Source organism: Triplophysa dalaica, chromosome 23 (genome assembly GCF_015846415.1).
Source record: "Triplophysa dalaica isolate WHDGS20190420 chromosome 23, ASM1584641v1, whole genome shotgun sequence".
NCBI classification, from domain to species: Eukaryota; Metazoa; Chordata; class Actinopteri; order Cypriniformes; family Nemacheilidae; genus Triplophysa; species Triplophysa dalaica.
The window spans coordinates 15774908-15795050 of record NC_079564.1 but is presented as its reverse complement, the minus strand read 5'-3'; the positions used below and the strand labels follow the sequence as shown (position 1 = coordinate 15795050).

The following is a 20143-nucleotide window of genomic DNA, read 5'->3' as shown; positions in this document are numbered from 1 at the left end:
GTGTCGTGACCGGATCGGAGGGGCTTCGCGAATGCCCCCTGGGGAAACCGGTGTGCTTATCGAAAACAATATGTTTGGTGTTCAAAGACGAGAGATTCTTTTGTCGCTGGAAGCACAGGCTCAAAGGCATGGTTTCCGCTGAAAAGGGGACGGGGACTAGCAGCTCCCTTGCACTTAAAGAGACACACACCAAAACAGCGTGTTTCTCCTGACATGCAAAAGTGGCAAGATGTAGCCCATGGTATATGAAAAGATCTGAGGTGTTTTTTGAGCTGAAATTTCACATACACATTATGTGGGCCCCTATGATTTATTTTACATTTGTGTCAAACTAGAAAACAGATCACCCCTTTAACTGCTATTGACGTTAGAAACGTGAATGTCACTTTGTTGACGGTCCCTAAATTCACAATTTTTGAACGTCCAACGTCAATCCAACTTTAAGTCAGTCTTTTATGGCGTGCTTTTACTAACAAATGTCAAGAGCAAGTTATTTAAGCACGAAAGTACATAAATATGGATGTGTGAGCAAGAACCCCTCCACACGCAAGCGGAATTATTTTGCACAGGCACAGAACTGGACCCGCGCCCTCAGATGCTCTCCGCTCTCACGCGGAAAGTGCTTTCCTCGCTCCTGGATTACTTTTGCTCTTGCACAAAAGTGGACGCATGCCCTTTGATCCCCTGGGTATAGGCAGAACTCGTTCAGTTTTGAGCGAGAGCAAAAGATAACCGCGTGCGAGCGACGTAAGGCTGCGCTACAATAACATGCTATCGACAATTGTATGTAAAAATGCCACAGCTGGCTGGCAGCAGGCCAAATCAGTCGACAGTCCACAGGGAATCGTCCCGGTTCTCCCGATGGACATTCCGGGCCTGGGCTGAACCCAGGGAATAGTAGTACCATGGCGGTGAGGACGGTTGGAGGAGCCAAGGTGGCGGTCCAGACAGTCCATATGGGGTTTCCGGAGGGTGGTGCCATGGGATGTCCGGCGACACCAGGGGGCCGAGTGATGAAGAAGATGCTGATACAGAGTGTAGTAATCAGTTCACATAGACCCTGGTCTTTTTTAGAATCCACTAATTTTATCACAAGAAAAGGCAACAACAAAGTGAACAAAGCCACAATGTGCACTGTAAAAAATAAAACATGCTATTTACTTAAAAAAGATAAGTGTAATAATGTTACCTAAATTTTTTTAAGTCGTTTTTAAGTTTTTTTTTTTTTGTGGAATTTACCTTAATAAATAAAGTAAAATTCCCTTAACTTTTCAATCAACGGCACATGATGAGTTTGTTTCATTTAAGCAATGTGCTTTATTTATTTAAGTTGTCCCACAAAAAAAATTAGTAAAATTCCCTTAACTTTTCAATCAACGGCACATGATGACTTTGTTTCATTTAAGCAATGCGCTTTATTTATTTAAGTTGTCCCACAAAAAATTTTAGTAAAATTCCCTTAACTTTTCAATCAACGGCACATGATGAGTTTGTTTCATTTAAGCAATGTGCTTTATTTATTTATGTTGTCCCACAAAAAAATTTAGTAAAATTCCCTTAACTTTTCAATCAACGGCACATGATGACTCTGTTTCATTTAAGCAATGTGCTTTATTTATTTAAGTTGTCCCACAAACATTTTTTGTAAAATTCCCTTAACTTTTCAATCAACGGCACATGATGACTTTGTTTCATTTAAGCAATGTGCTTTATTTATTTAAGTTGTCCCACAAACATTTTTTGTAAAATTCCCTTAACTTTTCAATCAACGGCACATGATTACTTTGTTTCATTTAAGCAATGTGCTTTATTTATTTAAGTTGTCCCACAAAAAAAATTAGTAAAATTCCCTTAACTTTTCAATCAACGGCACATGATGACTTTGTTTCATTTAAGCAATGTGCTTTATTTATTTAAATTGTCCCACAAACATTTTTTGTAAAATTCCCTTAACTTTTCAATCAACGGCACATGATGACTTTGTTTCATTTAAGCAATGTGCTTTATTTATTTGTCTCACAAGTAAGGTTAGTAAAATTTCCTCATTTGTATTGATGAAAATGACTTGAAAACAAAATGCACTACCAAGTCGTCAAAGCAATTTTAAGACTTAAACATAAAAACTTCCATTTTCAAGATAAGTGAAAATGGTCTTTTTGTTCCACAAACGTTTGGGAAAGTTTCACATTCGGGATTTTTTATAACAACTTGTAGCGAAACGTGATGTAACAAAACCATGTAGACCAATCTCAAACGCTTAATCCCGTTTTCAACAGAACTTGGTACAATGCGTTGTATCTCAATCTAAGTCATGAGGAGTTTGTTTTTAAGTGATAGCAATTTGCCGGACAACTTGCATACATCGAGTTCCAAGAGCAGCTTTTGAAAGGCCTCAAATGTGTTCTTCAGTTTTTTCGGGTAGGTGAGGTTTAGTGCATATGTGAGGCCAAGAAGAACAGCACAGGCTCTAGCCATATTGCCCAAGCCAGTCATGACTTGCACCCCCTCCAAGATGATGCTGATGTCCTCCTGATGATCTCCTTTGCAGATGGCAATTTTCATTATGTGCTCCAGTATATCTTGCTGCACATCTCCGTTGTCACACTGTAAAACAAACATTACATGAGTCGTTTTATTCGCTATACTGCGTTGGATGTCCATATTTTTTTAATTGATTTGTGTATGGTTGTAAACAAAACAATTTATTATAACAGTTTAAAATGCTATGGCGACTTTAAGTTAACCATCTTAGTTTAACTTTAACATTGAAACATAATAATATGATGTTTTAGTGGACACAAATAGTCACAATTACATATCAAATTTGTTGATACTTGTGCGGAGGGATGATGTCAATAATGTTCAGTTCACTTATTCAAAAGTTGATTCCGAGCCAACTCGCACCACTCCAACCGTGATTCAACTAGCTTTCGCCGCCTTTGAAGGTGGGTGCATCTCTTGATGCCCGGTGGAGTGAGGTTTACATACACAGTTCTTACTAGCTACTCTCCGTATGTAAATAACCTAATATTCTTCAATACATCACACCTTTGGGTTTGAGAACAGTAACTTTTAACCTTCATTTTTTACACTATTTCAATGGTCCACTTTAGACATTCTACTAACTAGACACTTGTGTGAAATTTTTCGCATTATTTAAAGAAAACCTTTGATATGAGGTGTTTGCTTATATCTGAAATTAGTTAAGTAGAAACAAATACATACATGTTTTTTCATGACAAAACAAACAATTTATTAAATTCAAGTTGATACATTAAGTTAACACGTAGTTGCAAAGTTACTATACATTTACTTTTAGTCAATAGAATGTCGAAAGTGAACCAATAAAATAACGTGTTACCTTAGTTAGTGTTTTACTGAAATCTCATTTGTGTTAAATATATTCACAGTAGCTTTAGACAATTTAATTGGTAACACAAACTATTGTTTAATTTGCATTTCTATATTTTTACACAAAAACTGCATGTACCATAGTTTTCTTTTCTTAAAACCCCAAATTAGAACAATTCTAAACACTTACATTGTACTCTTGGATGAGGTTATCCTCTTTTTCACCCAGATAACAGATCAGGCAACGGAGGACAATATCTCTTGTCATATCGATGTTTCTTTCAGGATTCTGATATGACAAAAGCCGGTAAATTAGGCATCAACCAAAAACAATTAACAATTAAATATTGATATGTTATAAAAGTACCATTAGCAGGGCATCCATTTTCTGCTTCAAATTCCAGCCTAGTGCTCCCCCTCTGCTAGTAAATATTGCCAAAAGTTTAGGAGTGTAGAGGTCCAACATTTTCATAAATATTGATTCTAGGTGCAGAGTGGTGATTCTCCTAAATTCTTCATTAATCTGAAAAACAAAACACGCAAATATTGGGTGATGATAACCACATTATTGTCTGTGATGGCGTTTAATGACAAAACAGAAAATAGCTTAACCTGGAGAACATCAAACAGAGCAGGCCAGCGATCTTTGATTTCTGCAACACTAGGACACAGTTCAATCACCTCATGTCTTCGTAGAGCAAAAGTTCTTGACATTTTGTCTTTCACCACAATAGTATTATTCTTTTTTTTCACTTCAGTCAGCAGTAGAACTCTCTCTTGCTCCAAACTGTCCTGGTTTTCACCTGGTGGGTATTGCGGTAGATAATTAACTTCTGCCTTACGAGGTTTTTTGACACTTTTCGCTGACTTCCTGTCCTCAGGGTTCTTCTTCTTAAATGTGTTACATAAAACTTCAGGAAAACCAAATTTGCTGAGTCGTCTTCTGTAATCAGCCATTTTGTACTTCAGGCTCATTTGCCAGCCTTGAAACCCTGTGAAAGAGCCTGGTTCCTTCAAACATGGGTATTTTCGGATAAGTGCTTCGGCCACACCTTCAATCTGCTTTCCAGAAGGATATGATGTGTACATGTAAATAGCCTTAACTAAATGGTCCATTACATCCTTCTTCACAATTTGGACATTTAGAAGGCTGCCATGTCTGTTGTAATCCTCCATAGCCTTTTTGACCAGAATCTCTATTTCCGGAGAAAAACTTGGAATAGGGAACTCTTGAGGCCATGGCATCCTCTCTGGGGTAGTTTGTGGGGAAAGAATGACTGTTTCCCCATAGGATGTGGATTCACATGGGACAGCGTCATCAACTGAACATGCAGTAGAGGAAATAGAGGATACTTCATCTGCTGAGAAAGATGTACTTGCAGTGATGTTTTCTTCATTTTCAGCAAACAGTGTTAGAATGATAGGAGCAGGGAATACAACTTTGATTGTGTCCTTGTGCTGAATTTGGTCAGTGGACGTAAGGGTAAAGAAGTCATTAAAGTCAGAATCTTTATACTGAAGAGAGAAATCTTCTGTGATATTATATGCCCCCTTAACAGCCTTCTTAAGTTCATCCAACGTATTTGGGATTCCTGAGGGAAGAATTAACTTCCTGATTTCCAGTGCAATAAGTACTCTAAGTGCTGCAGGGTCCATGCTGTCATCTGAAAGTGTAAAGACCAAAAGAAAAGTGATATACCATAAATGCCTGATTCTGACCTAAGTTGTTCACTCTGAAGTAACAGCAATGACCAAAGCACGATTAAGCTAGTCATAAACCACAAATGAAAAACCTTTATAGGGACATCTGCTGATCATCGAAATATTCAAAGTCATCATTAACCTTTATTGTCAATACTTGCATTCAGGGATCTTACGCGGAATGTTGAATGCCTGACTCTCTCTTGTATATAATTTGTACTGCCTCTTGTACAGTTGTACACTTTTTGCTTAGCAGGTTCTTTGAGATGCATTTTAGGTTGTAATAACCAGAAAGGTCAGAAAATGTTAGGAAAAAACATATCTTCACAGCAGTCATGCTGTCATTTAATAAGAACAGCAGATATGATGCTTCAGTGTGACTAGAAATTTTTCACCCAAACAATAAGCTGCCAGAGGATACCAATCACCAAGTTCCTTAAGCTCAACAAGGCGCACATCACCACTTGATTGAAGATAGTAAGATCTCAGATGCTCATCATACCAGCCACTGAAGGTCTTGACAATGAAACTAATAGTTTTGTTCAAAATAACAATTTGCATAATTTCAGCAAAATCAGGTAAACCTCCAGTGCAACCATAAGGCAGAATCATCCCTAGTTTGTATACTGTTCCACAGTAAGTTACTGAAGTGGTTAAAGGGACACTTGCTTGATCTGAAATTTTTCTTATCGCCTGCTGTACCTCTACATGCAGAAGCTCCAACTGCATATTGGAAACTTTGCTCACATACAATGAGGTCGTATCAGGCCTTGCATGTAAGTGGTAAGCCATCATCAGCTGATGTCTTGTAGCAAGTGACAGCAACAGATTTTTGAAATTTGATGTATGTCTCACTACACGCTTGAAAAAGCTGTGCTTAGATTCAAAGCGTGTGGTCCAAAGTCCAACTACTGGACCAAATGATTCAATCAGATGTGGATAATGCTCCAAGAAGTGGTGTTTTGGGAGCAGTCTTTCATGTGGGAATAGTTCAAGAAAATGATGCCGATGTTCTGATATTTTAGAGTCCAGATAACCAATAGTTTCTGCAGTGTGAACAGGTGACACGACCAGTTCAACAATATCTTTTAAAGTCATAAGTATCTGCCAAGCAGGTTCACCTAAAGGTATCTTGGACCCAATAAAGAATGGCAGGAGTCGGATAAGAGCCCAGTTCTCGTGCATATTACCCCCTACACTTCGACGCCTAGCAAAATGCTCAGGTATTGCCTGCGGACTGTTTGTTTTGTCTGTCCATTTGTAAGGAAAGCAAGCAATTTCCTTATTGAGTTCACTTAAAGTGAAATATTTCTTCTTTATAAGAACAGAGAGGCACAGTGCTAGCTCCATAGGAATGACACCTTCAAATAAGTCATGGGCTATGTCTGGGGGATAGCCAGTAGTAAAGTGAAAATGTTTCAGTTTCTCAGTCAACGGACAAACCTTTTTGACACCATAGCAATGGGTCAGTGTAGGATTATCCTTCACAGTCTGAACATGGCTTGCATAACCCTCTCTAGTTCTTGGAGGAAAAGCACCTGATCTCACTTCCTTTTTCTGGAATTCAGCATGGTGGCCAAGGCAAAATCGACAGATATAATCTCCATTAAAACTTTCAACTAAACCACCAATTGCATGTGCACCAAGGTTATCAGCAATGACATTGAGCACAGTCCCTTTGATACATTTTCCGTATCTATCAATGAAAACCCCGTCTTGCTCCAATATACAAAGATCATTCAAAAGAGGTTCTAAAATGACATCATATCCAAATCTTTTCACATCATCAGCTTTGCTGAGAACAGCCAACTGTATTGATGCAAGAGCAGATCGCAATTCTGGAGGCATATTTGCCAAAACCCAATATACCGCTGTGATTTTGTGCTTTTTCTTTGAAGTTCCAAGTGGATTGCACACCTCGAAATCATCAACATATAATAGCAGAAGGATTTTAGTTTCATCCTCGGCAAGAAAATAGTTTTCAGTGAAATGTTTGCCATGAGCAAAAGACTCTAATGTTGATGAGACACTTGAACACTGTGGAGACCTTTCCAAGCTCATGTGCATTCCATTTAACACATGTTGCAATGTCTGGAGAATAGGTACATACTGATAGTATCTACTTCCAGCAGTATCCAAAATATATTCCACAGGTTCTACAACCTTAAGATTGTCCTTAAAATATTGTCTTCTCTTGAAAGAAGTGCCAAGTGGACCCTTTACATCTAGTGCTGTTTCTATGGGATTGACCTTACAAAGTTCATCAACAAATTCACAAATACTGTCTTCACTGAGAATACAGTCATTCTCCTTTAAATTTGAATCAACAATGTTTCGCACATCTTGTTCAGCTGTCAGAGAAGTGATAAAATGGAGTTCGCTTACTAAGTCATCAATACATCTAGCAGAAACATTGTAAACACTCTCCAGCTTCAACAGGAGCAGCGCTAATTTATTCAGAACTGTTTGTGACACATTAGGAATCTCGTCATCTGGAACCTGATCATCACTTTCTCCAGCGATACTTTCTGAATCCTCACAGTGTGGATCAAGGGCAACTGAATGCTGCCTGGTCTTGCTCATCACATCAGCCTTGAAATCATTAGGAGAATGAGGATTGTGTTTTCTGCTTTTGTGCGTCACAAAAGTCCCATAAACGTTTGTCTTAAAATCACACCCAGAAAAAAAACATTCTACAGTTTCGTGACTTCTGAGGTGTTTACACAAATGTTGAAAATAGTCCTTTTCAGAAGAATGTTGTGTATTACAAATGTTACAGTTAAAGGAAAGCACTGCCTCTGGGTCCAAAGTGTCCTCAATTAAATGATATCTAGTCAAATGTGTGCGAAGGGCACCGTGTGTTTTGAAAAAGCATGGACAGTTGTAATGTGGGCAAGGTATACTATGGCTATGTGTAAATGGTCCATGTTTTAATCTGTAGTGCCTCAAAAGAGCTCCCTTTGAAGATGATGTCAACTGGCAAACTTTGCACTTCCACACCATGATTTCATGCTACATTGTCAAAGTCCTAATTGCAGGGTACTTAGACTGACAATAGGCCTTAAGAAGCCTGCATAAATGCTTACAGAGATGCTGCAACAAGGAGCCTCAAAATGATCTGTAAACAAAAAAAGTTACATATTAGAAATTGTAAAACATAGCTTGGAGAGGTAGACACACCTCTTAAATATAAAGATGTCACAATTTTAAAGTTTTTGTAAAATTATAAGCATATTGAATTAAGGCCTTTAAATAGTTATAATTTCAGTTAATTAAGGTATTTGAACCACAGACATCAAAAGATGAATCTGTATACCTGCACTTGATTGTAAACACAAACCCAAGCAATACCAAATTAAAATAGATATAGTTGATTGTGCCTTCCGACTAGTGTCCTAATTGTTGTGTTGTCTCATTTAAAACAACTCTGACTGCTTCAGTTTGAAGTAATCACAATCATAATGAAAACATAGTTTTAAACGTTTCATGTTTTGGCTTTCCATGAAATTGTTCACTCATTTTTAATAACCAAATGACAGCAACAAATCTAATCAAGTTATAATTCTAATTAAGTTCAAATGTATGATTTTAATAAAGTGCCTTAACATACTGTGCATTTGACATCGCATTATAAATATACTATATTCTTATAAACATGAGATGGATTGCAGAACAAGACAACATCGCGACAGCTGAATGCGTTTAACCACACAAGGCTTTTACCGGTAGAATTTGCCTACTTCTATATATCGATTTGGGTCTTACTCTGAGAGGGCGCCCTCTGGCTTTGCATATGATTGCAACATTACATCGCAACATAATTTTAATAGTTTTAAAAAGTTAAATCCACAGTATTCCCCATATGAAGCTTACCGATGGTCTTAACAGAACTTTATGGAGATATGAAACTCTATTGCATTTTCTCCACCGAACATGTTAAACCTGGTACAAATAATTAGCTCATGGCGACGCTCCTAGACTAACTGTTATATTTTGAAATAGTTAATTTAAGGAATAATAATAAACTTAAAACCTAAATACGGCTTACCTCTTTGTGATTATCCACCGCTCTGACACAAAGCCACTTCTCACATGCAATTTACATCTTCTTCATCTTGTCTTGTTTAATGTCCTTAGTACCGTTCAGTCCTTAGTACCGCCACCTACTGTATAGCTTGCTCCCATGGGTGATGGATCCGTTGTTTATTTTTTTCTGCCCCACCCACCCCAAATGATCACGCCCGACCACACACTCCGTGTGCAGTGCGTATGCCCCCGATGGGCTCTCGCTAAATCCTTGGTGTTTCGAGTATGAAGTCATCACCCAAACGTGTTTTTCGTCAATTTAACAATCATAGGTAGAGACATGTTCATCAAGCGCAATTCTGCGTTCACACACTCGTTTTTTTGCTCGCTAGGGATAAGCGTCTTCTATAAATAAACAAAGACCTGGGTCACATTTCTTAATAAATATATAAATAAACAAACAACTGAACATCTTGAACTTCCATGGTGTATCCAGATTAAAAAACAAGACTTTGAATTAAGTGTGGGACAACACAGAAATACAATTATAAACCTTTTCAGGACTAAACACAATAACTGAAAAGAACAAACTATTGATATTGTATCAGTAGTTTTGATGTTAGGATGGTATACTTCAAAACACTTGACCATGGACTCCTCAACCTGCAATGCCGTTCAATTATAAAAGGCGTATAAATAAATAAGTAATTGAACCAGTTCTCTTAAAAGAAATATGTATCTTATTTCACCTTTATTTTGTTCCTCAAAACAAGCTACAAAATTGAGGACATTTCCTTAAATTAAAAAGAGAAAATAATATCTTGGTTTTATTAGTGAAATCTTCTCAATATTATTTATCAAAAACTAAACCACAGTTTCATTAATGAAATATACTCACTATTTTTAATCATCACATTAATTTTTTTAATGGAGTTTACAAGAACCATGATTCATTTTTTACAGTGTGGATGTTTTCTATGCTAAAGTTTCATATTAAATAAATGACCGCGCCAAGGAATAGTACACAAAACAAAAACCTGCAGATGTAATTAAATATCAATACATTCACTATTGACAAAACACAAAAACACAGCATTTTAACTAATAATAATATTATTATTATTGTTGGTATAATGACACGCACACGCGCACGCACGCACACACAGACGGATGGTAACAAGAACTTTCTTTCACATTTTGGAGGGCGCTTAAGATCTATCAGCATACACAACATATACATTTGATAGTCATTAGATGATGAGTCTTGCATCAAACTTATCAATCAAGTTATTTTTTTAGGCAGGACACTAAATGTATTATTGAATTTTGAAATGTTGGTTTATTATGTCTTCTTTCTTAAATATGAACCAAAACAAGCTGCATATATATCTGCATATTGAAAAATAAAATTTCAAGGAAAAATAATTTTGATGTAAGTCATATTAACCTATTATTAACATATTAACTGGTGATGTGCTTTAGATATTTTGATTATACTATTCATCAAATTTTAATTACTTTACTCTTTGTAAGTCGCTTTGGATAAAAGCGTCTGCTAATTGACTAAATGCACTTTACGCCTGGTTTGCATATCAATGAGGCAATCCTGATGACGTAATTAATTTTACCTTATTCCGCTGTCAATTCTCCATTAAATTAGCATGTACGCCAGTGATATACTGCCTTAACTTAACTTCAGCTAACTCATTAGCTCATAAGTGATGGATGTTAGCAAAACAATATTCGCGTTTTGTCTTTTGGACAATTAGCTGTGAATTCGAAGCACAGGTATCTTGTTCATCCCCAATAACATCCACACCAAGTCAAACGCTACTGGAAGGGAAGGCTTCACTTCTACGGCTCTCTAATTGATGTGCCAAACAATGTGAGCCATACAGCTGTGAGTGGAGACAAGGATGAGAGGTAGTAGATGAGGCTGAATCGAGTTCCCGATTCGCCAGCTACTATTCGCTTAACTATCCATCCTGTAACCCTGAGTTTGCTCATATACGTTAATGGTACAGGGCCCTGCTCTAAAGAAATAGCCTTAAACACATGGATTTAGAATGGCATGGATCTAAAATTGTATTTTCATTTAGCCTATTATTACTTTCATCTTTTGTTTTGACAAATTTTACCATTACGAGAATGTGTAAATTCTTCATTATTTTGCAAAAAACTCTCTTTACTTAACTCTAGAATATTATTTTGAAATTTATAAAAAAAAATGTTTATTTTTTTAAACCACACTGGAATGATCAGGGAACGCTCTTTTTTTTTGGTTGCAAACAAATAGCCATCAGAGATCGTTCTGTGCAAAGTTATTTTCTGGTTTCAAAAAATAACCATAAGGGAAATTTGTGGTTGCAAAAAATACAACCTGAAAAGAACGTTCTTAGAACGATATTTTTTCCCCCAAAAATTGAACATTCCAGGGATTTTGGTAAACAAAAAATACCAAAAAATAATTGCAACGTCCTGTGTTTGTTGGGCAGTCCAATGAAATGAAATAAGGAAGGATTGACAGATGGGATTGATGTCAATTTTAACTATGAAAAAGCGCGATGTTAGTACGTTAGCTAAAAGTTTGACAACTGTTGTAGCCTATAATAGAAATGTAAGGGCTGTTCACATGGCGTGTCTAAAAACACGCGCAAAACAGTGCCTGCGTCGACTTTTTTCTCTTTCTGGCGTTGGGGAGTTTGCACTCACTTGGGGTATGGCGTTCCTATTTAATATTACTCACCTGAGTAAACAACTGATAACGAGTACCGAGGCGCAACACGATCGCGAATGGGGAGGTTGTTGATTGCGTTGTATTAATGTTTGTACATATTATATAAAAGAGAGTCTACGTTGTATTAAAATATATTTGTTTGAAAGTCGTGCAGAGTAAAATGAAAATTTAGTTACTCTCAAGTTGTTTCAAACCTTTATAAATTTTGGGGGTTGAGGAATATATTTGGACGAATATTTGCAATCAAACAGTTCTTGGACCCCATTGCCTATAGTTAAGTACAATAGTCAAAAGTGCACCAACTGTCATTCTTCAAAATATCTTCTTTTGTGTTCAAATATAAAGTTGTTTTTCCTACTAAAGTTAATTGGGCCCAAGAACGTTTTAGTTATAAGCATTCTTCCAAAAATCTTTCTCTTTGTTTATCAGAACAAATCATTTTTACAGATATGGAACAACTCGGTGAGTAAATGATGACATATTTTTTTGGTGAATTATCCCTTTAACTGAAATAATTATGAAAACAAACTATGTTGGATAACCGATAGCCTCATATAGTTGTTTTATTTTGTAAACATCAGAATACAATAAAAACACATTAGCAAAAAATCACACTAGCAACATTTAGGCAAGGGTAGCCTAATATAGGGTTATAAACCTGGGCTTTCACTGCAATAATTTTTCCATTAAATGGCAAGTATAAATCATACTACAATGTACATGAACAAATATAATTATTAATTTTTGAAATAATTGTGTGGCCAAATGTATTGGAACGTTACATTTTGCTCTATTGTTTACTCATTAATTTAGGTAATTTATTGCTTGGTTTTATTGTAACAGCTTATCTCACTGTGACAAAAAGTCACATGTTAAATATCACTTGTTTTGTATTTTCGACAGCTCTCTGAAATATATTTTCTATAATTTGGCCTCCACCTTCTTAGTAAAGACTGCGTTGGGCGTAAACGTTAATTCCAAACATTAAAAAAAAACGCATCTAAACCTCGATCAAATTGTAATAGTTATAATTTTACAGCCTTTAATTTTCACAAAAAATTGCATCAAACCCTAAAACCACACAAAGTCAGATCAGCTCTTGTTGTTAGTGCAACTAGTAAAGAAATTGCGGTAGATTAGGATCAAGAGAGCTTGTTACACCATGTCGATAAACTCTCTGAAAATTGCTCTGTCTTATGTAGACCTACTGTATTTAAATGCACAATGGAAACAATACTTATATATTTTAATTAGGATGGAAAACAATGTATTTAAAATGAAAACTCAATTGTATTGAAGTCCCGATAAATTTTCGTTTTCTGTTCGTTAACAGCTAGGATATTAGTACAAGAATGTTCATTTATAAATAGCGTGATTTTTAATAATTTAAGTGTAAAGTGCTCATAAAAAATGAAATCCACTTTGACCATTGAATAACACAAAAAAGATGTGCGAACATGATCAATCAAGTAATATTATATTATATTGTGTTGTATTAGGACATATTATTTGACCCATTCTACTGAAACCCTCAGTTCATTTCGTAATGCGGAACATTTCCTCATTTGCCTTACAAGTTGCAGCAAATCTTATACCTGAAAACGCGTGACGGTATTGGATGTATTTACCGACAATCATTTTAATTTCCAGTGAGATCAGTGATCGCACAAAAAGAAATGTGTGTTTATGAGCTGTGTTGTGTTTGTTGTTTTAAACGAGCAGTCCTGTTGTGTCAGCAGTGCGGCTTTTAGTTTACACACAACAGCTAATGACCTGCAGTAGATCACATTACTTCAACTGGGCTAGTCCTGTTCTGTTACCATCCACAAGTCAGTTTCTCGCATATATTTCGCTGACGACACGTGAAACATCACACCGTCGGATTCAGACTGTCATTTTCCCATTAAAACCGCAAACGTAAAGATAAAATCTGGGATGGGTAAGGAAAAATTATTTACCAAGACCGTTTAGCCTACCTGACTGCTTCGTCAGTCTGTAGCCTACATTTTCTCGGTTGTAGCCAAATATCCATTCTGCGGTCGTATTGCGTTGTTGAGTGTATAAGGACTCGTTTATAGCTATATGCGAGTCGTATGGATCGCGCTAAGTGAAAGTAGTGTTTAGGATAGTGTGTCTGTGTAAGCCCAGCCTCCTCCTTTACATAGACACAGCAGCGTTTACCTGAGATCATTACCTGTGCGAAGCGCACCTGGACGGACTCACACAAATGTGGATTTAGGGGCTTTAGTGACGACAGTTTCAATAAGCAGGAGGTGACTGAAAGATTTATTATTTTTAAAGTGACAGGAAGTCTCTCAGCTGAATTTCGTGTCTTGATTTTTTGCTTTAATGGTTGCTATGATCCGGACCTGATCCGTCACATCATGTCCAAATCGTCAGATCAGTTTGACAGCTCAGACTGCGTTTGCTCTTTCGGGATGAAGTTGACTTGGGATATAAATGACCCCAAACTCCCACAGGTAATTGCAACACCATTATATTCCTCAAGTTATTAACTCTGTCTAGTGCGTAGACTATATGCAGTTTGTGTATAGAGTGCTTTTGAATAACTGGCGAACACTTTTCCCTTGATATGACCATTTAAAATGTTAACAGGTCCATTGGGACATTTTTATATTTATAGATATATTTTTAGGGATCTATAACCTTAATTACTGGCTCATGAGTACACATTACAGTGTCTTGGACGCGGCTTGAGTGACCTTTCGTACATGTGAATAATAACGTCTTTCCTTCATTCATTCGTTCGTTAGTTCGATCGCTCATTAATTTATGTATTTTTTCCCCAGGAAACGAAGCAGTTTGATCCCTTCCAGGAGTGGACGGATGGATATGTGCGTTATATCTACAGCAGTGAGGATAAGAACGCACAGAGACATCTGAGCGGATGGGCCATGAGGAACACGAACAATCACAACTGTCAGATCCTGAAGAAGTCCTGTCTCGGTGTGGTTGTGTGTTCACGTAACTGCTCTCTTCCAGATGGGACCAAGCTACAGCTGAGACCGGCCATATGCGACAAAGCACGGCAGAAACAGCAGAGTAAGTTCAGCAATTATTTCTTCAAAGAAGCAACATCTACCAAACTAGTTTCTCATGGAACAAATCTGATAAGAAAGTACAGACATATCTTACAAAACAGGCTTGTTGGTGTGCTGGTGCCTGTGTGGCATGTAGATGCTTGTTAGACTTCAGTTCAAATTGTCTAATCAAGTTGGTTTTTATCACAGTATGTTCAGCATTACAAGTTCTATAGTGATTTTAATGTTTTGGTATTGTCTATATCCTACTGACAGGAAAAGTAAAACCTTTTTAGGTTTTCAAAACACCTAATAGATGTTTTTAAGTGTGGATGTTAAAAAGACTACCCTGTCTGTAAAGCATGTTTTGAATATTTGAAACACAGTGTGAGTCTAATAGTCTCATAGATCCCGTCAACTCTGGATCCCTGAATGACCCTGTTCTGTCAGTAGAGATTATGGCTCTCTCACCCATGACCTTGAATGTTTGGGTTACTTGGAAAGCACTTTGAGATTTAAAGCTCAAAGGCCCAAACATGGAAAAGAAAAAACTAAGAATCTGTTGCTCTGTTACATGTTCATCAAATGTATTTTATAATTGTGTTATTTTTTCAGAAAAGCTTTGTCCAAGTTGTAATTCGGCTCTTGAGTTGATTCCATGCCGAGGTCACAGCGGATATCCAGTTACCAATTTTTGGAGAGTAGATGGAAAGGCCATTTTTTTCCAGGTGTGTGAAATTGTTCATTAATCATGTTTCTTAAATAATGCAAAAGTATTTTTTTCCCTCAGTTCAAATAACTGCTTGAGTTACTGCCTGTAAAAATATTATTTCATATGATTGAACTTAATTTAAATATATATTATAATGATTTATTATTATTATTATTATTTTTATAGTGGGATTGTAACACCTACTCCTATTATGCGAATCTTAGGTTACACCAACAAAAGTTTTAAGTGTCCAATCGCAGGCATGTCTCCTGATAAATAGTTTATTTTGATACAAATTTTCATATCATATATTTACATCATAAATACAGCTCAACTAAATTAAACTTTTATCTGTATTTGTTAATATTGAGTAAATGCATTACCTTAGCAATATCGTTTTTCCACTTTTCTTACTCTTTTGTTAATATGTGCATTTGTGCATAAACTAATGTTAACAAAAATGTTTTATTAAATGCTAAAATTAACATGAAGAAAAAAAAACAATAGAAGCATTGTTAGTTTATGTTGGATTAATTTATTTTGGACTAAACTTTTTGTAAAATCTTTTTATTTTTAATCACAGAGATTGGTCGTTTTCTACTTTTTAATAGAACTGTTATAGTTTATAGTTTGGTAATTGTTTTATTTAAATACATTTCTAATTATACATTTAGACATCTTTAGTATTTAAGTACTATGGCACTCTGGGAGTCTTTTTGTTAGATTTTTTTAATTTTATTTGTATCGTTTATAAGGCTAAAGGGGTCCATGATCACCCCAGACCAGAGAGTAAGTCTGAAACAGAGGCAAGAAGGAGCGCAGTGAAACGGAGAATGTCTTCACCTAACTTTTCACAGAAAAGAAGACTGGCAGAGCCAGAGGTATCACACACACATATTTCATAATCCATGTTGTTGATCAGAAATACACAAAATGTGGGGCAGGTTGGTTGTGAAGGTGTAATTAAAGCATATGTCAAGGCAAATATATATATATTTCTTCTGTGTGGGAGTCATTTTCACAAAACATTAAAACAAAATGACACAATTTAATTGTTGACAAAATAATGTGTGAATATTTAAAGGGTGAGTTCACCGTCATTTAATTTTATGCCTGTAAAATCAGTTTGTTCTGCTGAACACAGAGAAAGATATTTGGAAGAATGTTTTTCAGTTCCGGGACATCATTCATGGTAGGAAAAATTAAATGCTATTTAAAAGTGCCCCAGAACTGTTTGTTTTCCTAAATTCTTGAAAACATATAATTTTGTGATCAACAGAACAAAAAAAACTATATTTTTTCCTACTATGGTAATGAATTCTTTCAAATTTATACAGGTTATAACACCTTAAGGGTGAGTTAGCATTGACAGAATTTCTATTTCTGTCTCTATAAGCAAATATACCGTATTAAATCCTGCAAAGGGTCATTTGCAGATGAAGAAACTTTTTCTTTATCACCAGCCTGGGCGCTACCATGACATGGCCTTTCCAAATATCCATCAGCTCACTATGGACGGCCCAGACCGCTTCAGCATCATTGCAGAGTCCAACTTCCCAATCCAGACCCAACACTACCCTCCGTTCCAGAACCCAGAGCCCTACAAATTCACTTACGACACGCACCCTGCAGCACCTATGGCAGATTCTCCAGGAATGCAGAAGCCTGCGAACCATCGTCTCTATATGAGTCGACCCCCTTGTGGGTATGATTTTGCAGTTCCAGGATACTTAGGCTCCAGCCCTTATACGGCAGCCTTGTACAAGGACCCTGCTAGTCCACAAATGGAGAGCGAATCTAATAAATCTGGACCTAATCTAAGTGGAGTGTCTCATGGCACATGTCCATTAGGCAGCAATGAGCGGAGCTATGGAGACACCAATGGAAAACACCACGGCTGGAAGCAGATTTTTAGCAAAGGTGCCTATGGGGAGCGAGGGGACTATGCCCAGCTCCCAACCAATGCCAATCACCACTACTACAACAGCGACTACCCATGTAGGTACACAGGGCCCGCCCCTGCCACCCCAGCAGCGCTGCAGACGATTATAACCACCACGACAAAAGTGTCCTATCAGCCATGCCCTAAGCCATCTGTTGTCAAGTATGGGGAGAACATCTATGACATGAAAGGCCTGGCAAACTGTAACTCGCTCCTTGAAGAAGCCTCTCCTACATCCTACCCTGACTTGAAGAGTCCTGAGGATTCCGGAGTGATCAAATCTGCCCTGTCGTACCAGGACACACTACCATCTAAAATTGATAGAGCTGAAAACTTTGAGGGCTATCGCTACAGCAGCTACAGCTCAAACAATTACCCTGAACGTATGCCACATCCATTCAGGTACGACAGTGGGGAATATTAAGTGACTGATAGCCAGGTGTACTAAAACACCTGGGCAAGATGTGTTATACTGTACACGAATGTGTATTTATTTATATTCATTGTCAGAGCTATTCAAATGTCCCTAGATGTTATTGGTGGACTTTGTGTAAACTTTTGATCAGAGTGATGATAAATCAGTGTTGAGTACGTTTCCAGAAAAAATAAGTGATGTGTTTGTAGATCCGTGATTGGTAACTATAGTCTGTTGTCTGAAAAACAATGAAAGAATAGTGTGTTAAATATGAGTGTAGGTTAGAACTGCTTCATGATGTTCATTAAAAATGGCCTTGCTTCAGCAAAACTAAGGGCATTTGGAGTGTTATATTTATTACATCAAATCAGTCATATTTAAGAGGAGACTTGTAAATCATAATACACTTTCAATACATCTTTACAAACGAGAATATCCTAAAATCTCTCAGCATACACATACAGATCTCCCTGACAAACACACCTCTGTTGGTATAGCATGCCCTAATAGGAAGTCTAAAACATGACATGAAAGCATATAATCATGGGCTTAGTGACAAAGCTTTTAAGACATCAGAGAACTTGAGAGACACTTCTCAAACCCGCACAATCCAGCGAAGAACATGCTGCCGTCAGAAGGGATCAAGGATAATCACAGCAAATTAATCAGCTGCTTTTTCTTCATACTGTTTGAGAGAGATGCCTTGACAGGCTTCAGACCTCCAACAACTTCACGAGACAGGCAGAGATACCATGACAAAATATCTGACAGCCCAAGAGTCCAGTGATAAGAAATAAACTACAAATAGAAATATGAAGGTAATAAGATAGACAAGGTTTGCGGCAGTAATACCTGCTGCTGACAGCATCTCTCCTCACAGCCACTTTGTAAGAGACGAAAACACAGGAATGAACGAACCGACACAGTGAATGGGAGTTTGTGCGTTTGTATTGAGAAAAAACATCTTCCTTGGAACAACATAATTATATTGTATTCTATTTTGTTTTGCATTGGGAATGCTGTTTGACCTAAATACATTGACAAACCTCTCATGTTCTTTTTCCTAATTTCTCCTACCAGAAATGACAGAATATTGATAGTAAATCCTGTCCAGTTAAAATAATGGCTAAAATAATATTTATATATTTATTGCATTTATGGAAATGACAATGTACAGCCAGCTGGTTGTTAAACAGTGTGAACCCTGACAGGGTGATCAACAGGATCTTTTATCACACTGAAGGGGTTAAATGCAGAAGTCACATTTAGTTTATGGGTCACCATATCTCACAAATAGGTCACTTTCTCTTTCCATTATTCTGTGAAAACGATTGGCTGGTTCTAAATTACCCGGCTTATAACACGGCTACTTGCTATGACTGTACACAAAATATTGATCAAATTTATTTTCAAATTTATACAATTTAAAAACATTTTCTATCATTTCTAAGCCAAGACATAATGATCATACAAAACAAACAAGCAGTTTGATTTCGTACAATCATTTGTAAGCAAATTGTTTGGATGGCTGGCCAATCTGAACCAAAGTATTTCACATTTATTTGTGTTTTAACTTTTTTTCAGTCTTAAGCAGTATGATGCTCTCTTTTGAGTTTTTCCTAATCTTAAACCAATTAAGAATCATAGTGTTCTAAACGATTTGTGACAAAGGATGAACAAAGTGGTCCAATTTTGACTGATCTAATCACAGTGGAGATGAACACTTCACTGTAGACCAAGTATTCAGCTGTTTATTAAAAGCTTGTCTTAATTGTCTAAATTTTGAATTATAATTAAATCTGTCTCGTATTACTCTTTCTATGGTATTCTCTTTCAATTTGATTAAGACACAAAATAGGGTACAGCTTAGCATTCCCAGCTGACCTGCAAGTAACATTTTAGTTAGTCAGCTATCACATTTGGTAAGTGTTCATTTAAAACATAATGTACGGTGAATGACTGATGTTGTTCCATATCTCTGTCACCCCTATATTTCGGCTGAAGCCCTCATGAGCTGCTAACCTCAAACATTTTTTTGGAGCACTTCAAAGACTTACTGGGTTTTGCATAGCCCTACTGTACATGCAGCAGCCCCATATTCATATTTGTTTTAAAAAAAACTAGGATAAATGTTTAAAATGTTCCATGTTTAAATGAGGTTTCCGCTAAATAATCAATGAATGAATGAAATTAAATTTCTTTTGTGAATGAAAATGTC

The 20143-nt window shown here is 36.7% G+C and overlaps 2 protein-coding genes across 7 annotated transcripts; one reads left to right on the top strand and one right to left on the bottom strand.

The window, feature by feature from the left end:
- Positions 1 to 1836: 1836 nt before the first annotated feature.
- LOC130413537 (uncharacterized) lies at positions 1837 to 13904 on the bottom strand. Of its 4 annotated transcripts, none has more exons than XM_056738817.1 (7): positions 13792 to 13904; positions 9101 to 9480; positions 8139 to 8170; positions 3964 to 5015; positions 3719 to 3874; positions 3542 to 3640; positions 1837 to 2604 (listed from the first exon to the last, which is right to left on the bottom strand). In XM_056738817.1, the coding sequence occupies exons 4-7, from the start codon at positions 5005 to 5007 to the stop codon at positions 2305 to 2307; spliced, it is 1599 nt and encodes a 532-aa protein (XP_056594795.1). In that variant the 5' UTR covers positions 5008 to 5015; positions 8139 to 8170; positions 9101 to 9480; positions 13792 to 13904; the 3' UTR covers positions 1837 to 2304. The 4 variants fall into 4 exon arrangements, 3 of the variants coding, with proteins under 3 accessions (XP_056594795.1, XP_056594794.1, XP_056594796.1); XM_056738816.1 differs by having other exon boundaries at positions 9101 to 9483; positions 13792 to 13893; XM_056738818.1 differs by lacking the exon at positions 9101 to 9480.
- gcm2 (glial cells missing transcription factor 2) lies at positions 11533 to 19742 on the top strand. Of its 3 annotated transcripts, none has more exons than XM_056738821.1 (6): positions 11533 to 14088; positions 14216 to 14295; positions 14626 to 14878; positions 15472 to 15584; positions 16324 to 16449; positions 17032 to 19742. In XM_056738821.1, the coding sequence occupies exons 2-6, from the start codon at positions 14254 to 14256 to the stop codon at positions 17932 to 17934; spliced, it is 1437 nt and encodes a 478-aa protein (XP_056594799.1). In that variant the 5' UTR covers positions 11533 to 14088; positions 14216 to 14253; the 3' UTR covers positions 17935 to 19742. The 3 variants fall into 3 exon arrangements, with proteins under 3 accessions (XP_056594799.1, XP_056594797.1, XP_056594798.1); XM_056738820.1 differs by having other exon boundaries at positions 13736 to 13754; XM_056738819.1 differs by having other exon boundaries at positions 11534 to 14295.
- The last annotated feature ends 401 nt before the right edge of the window (positions 19743 to 20143 follow it).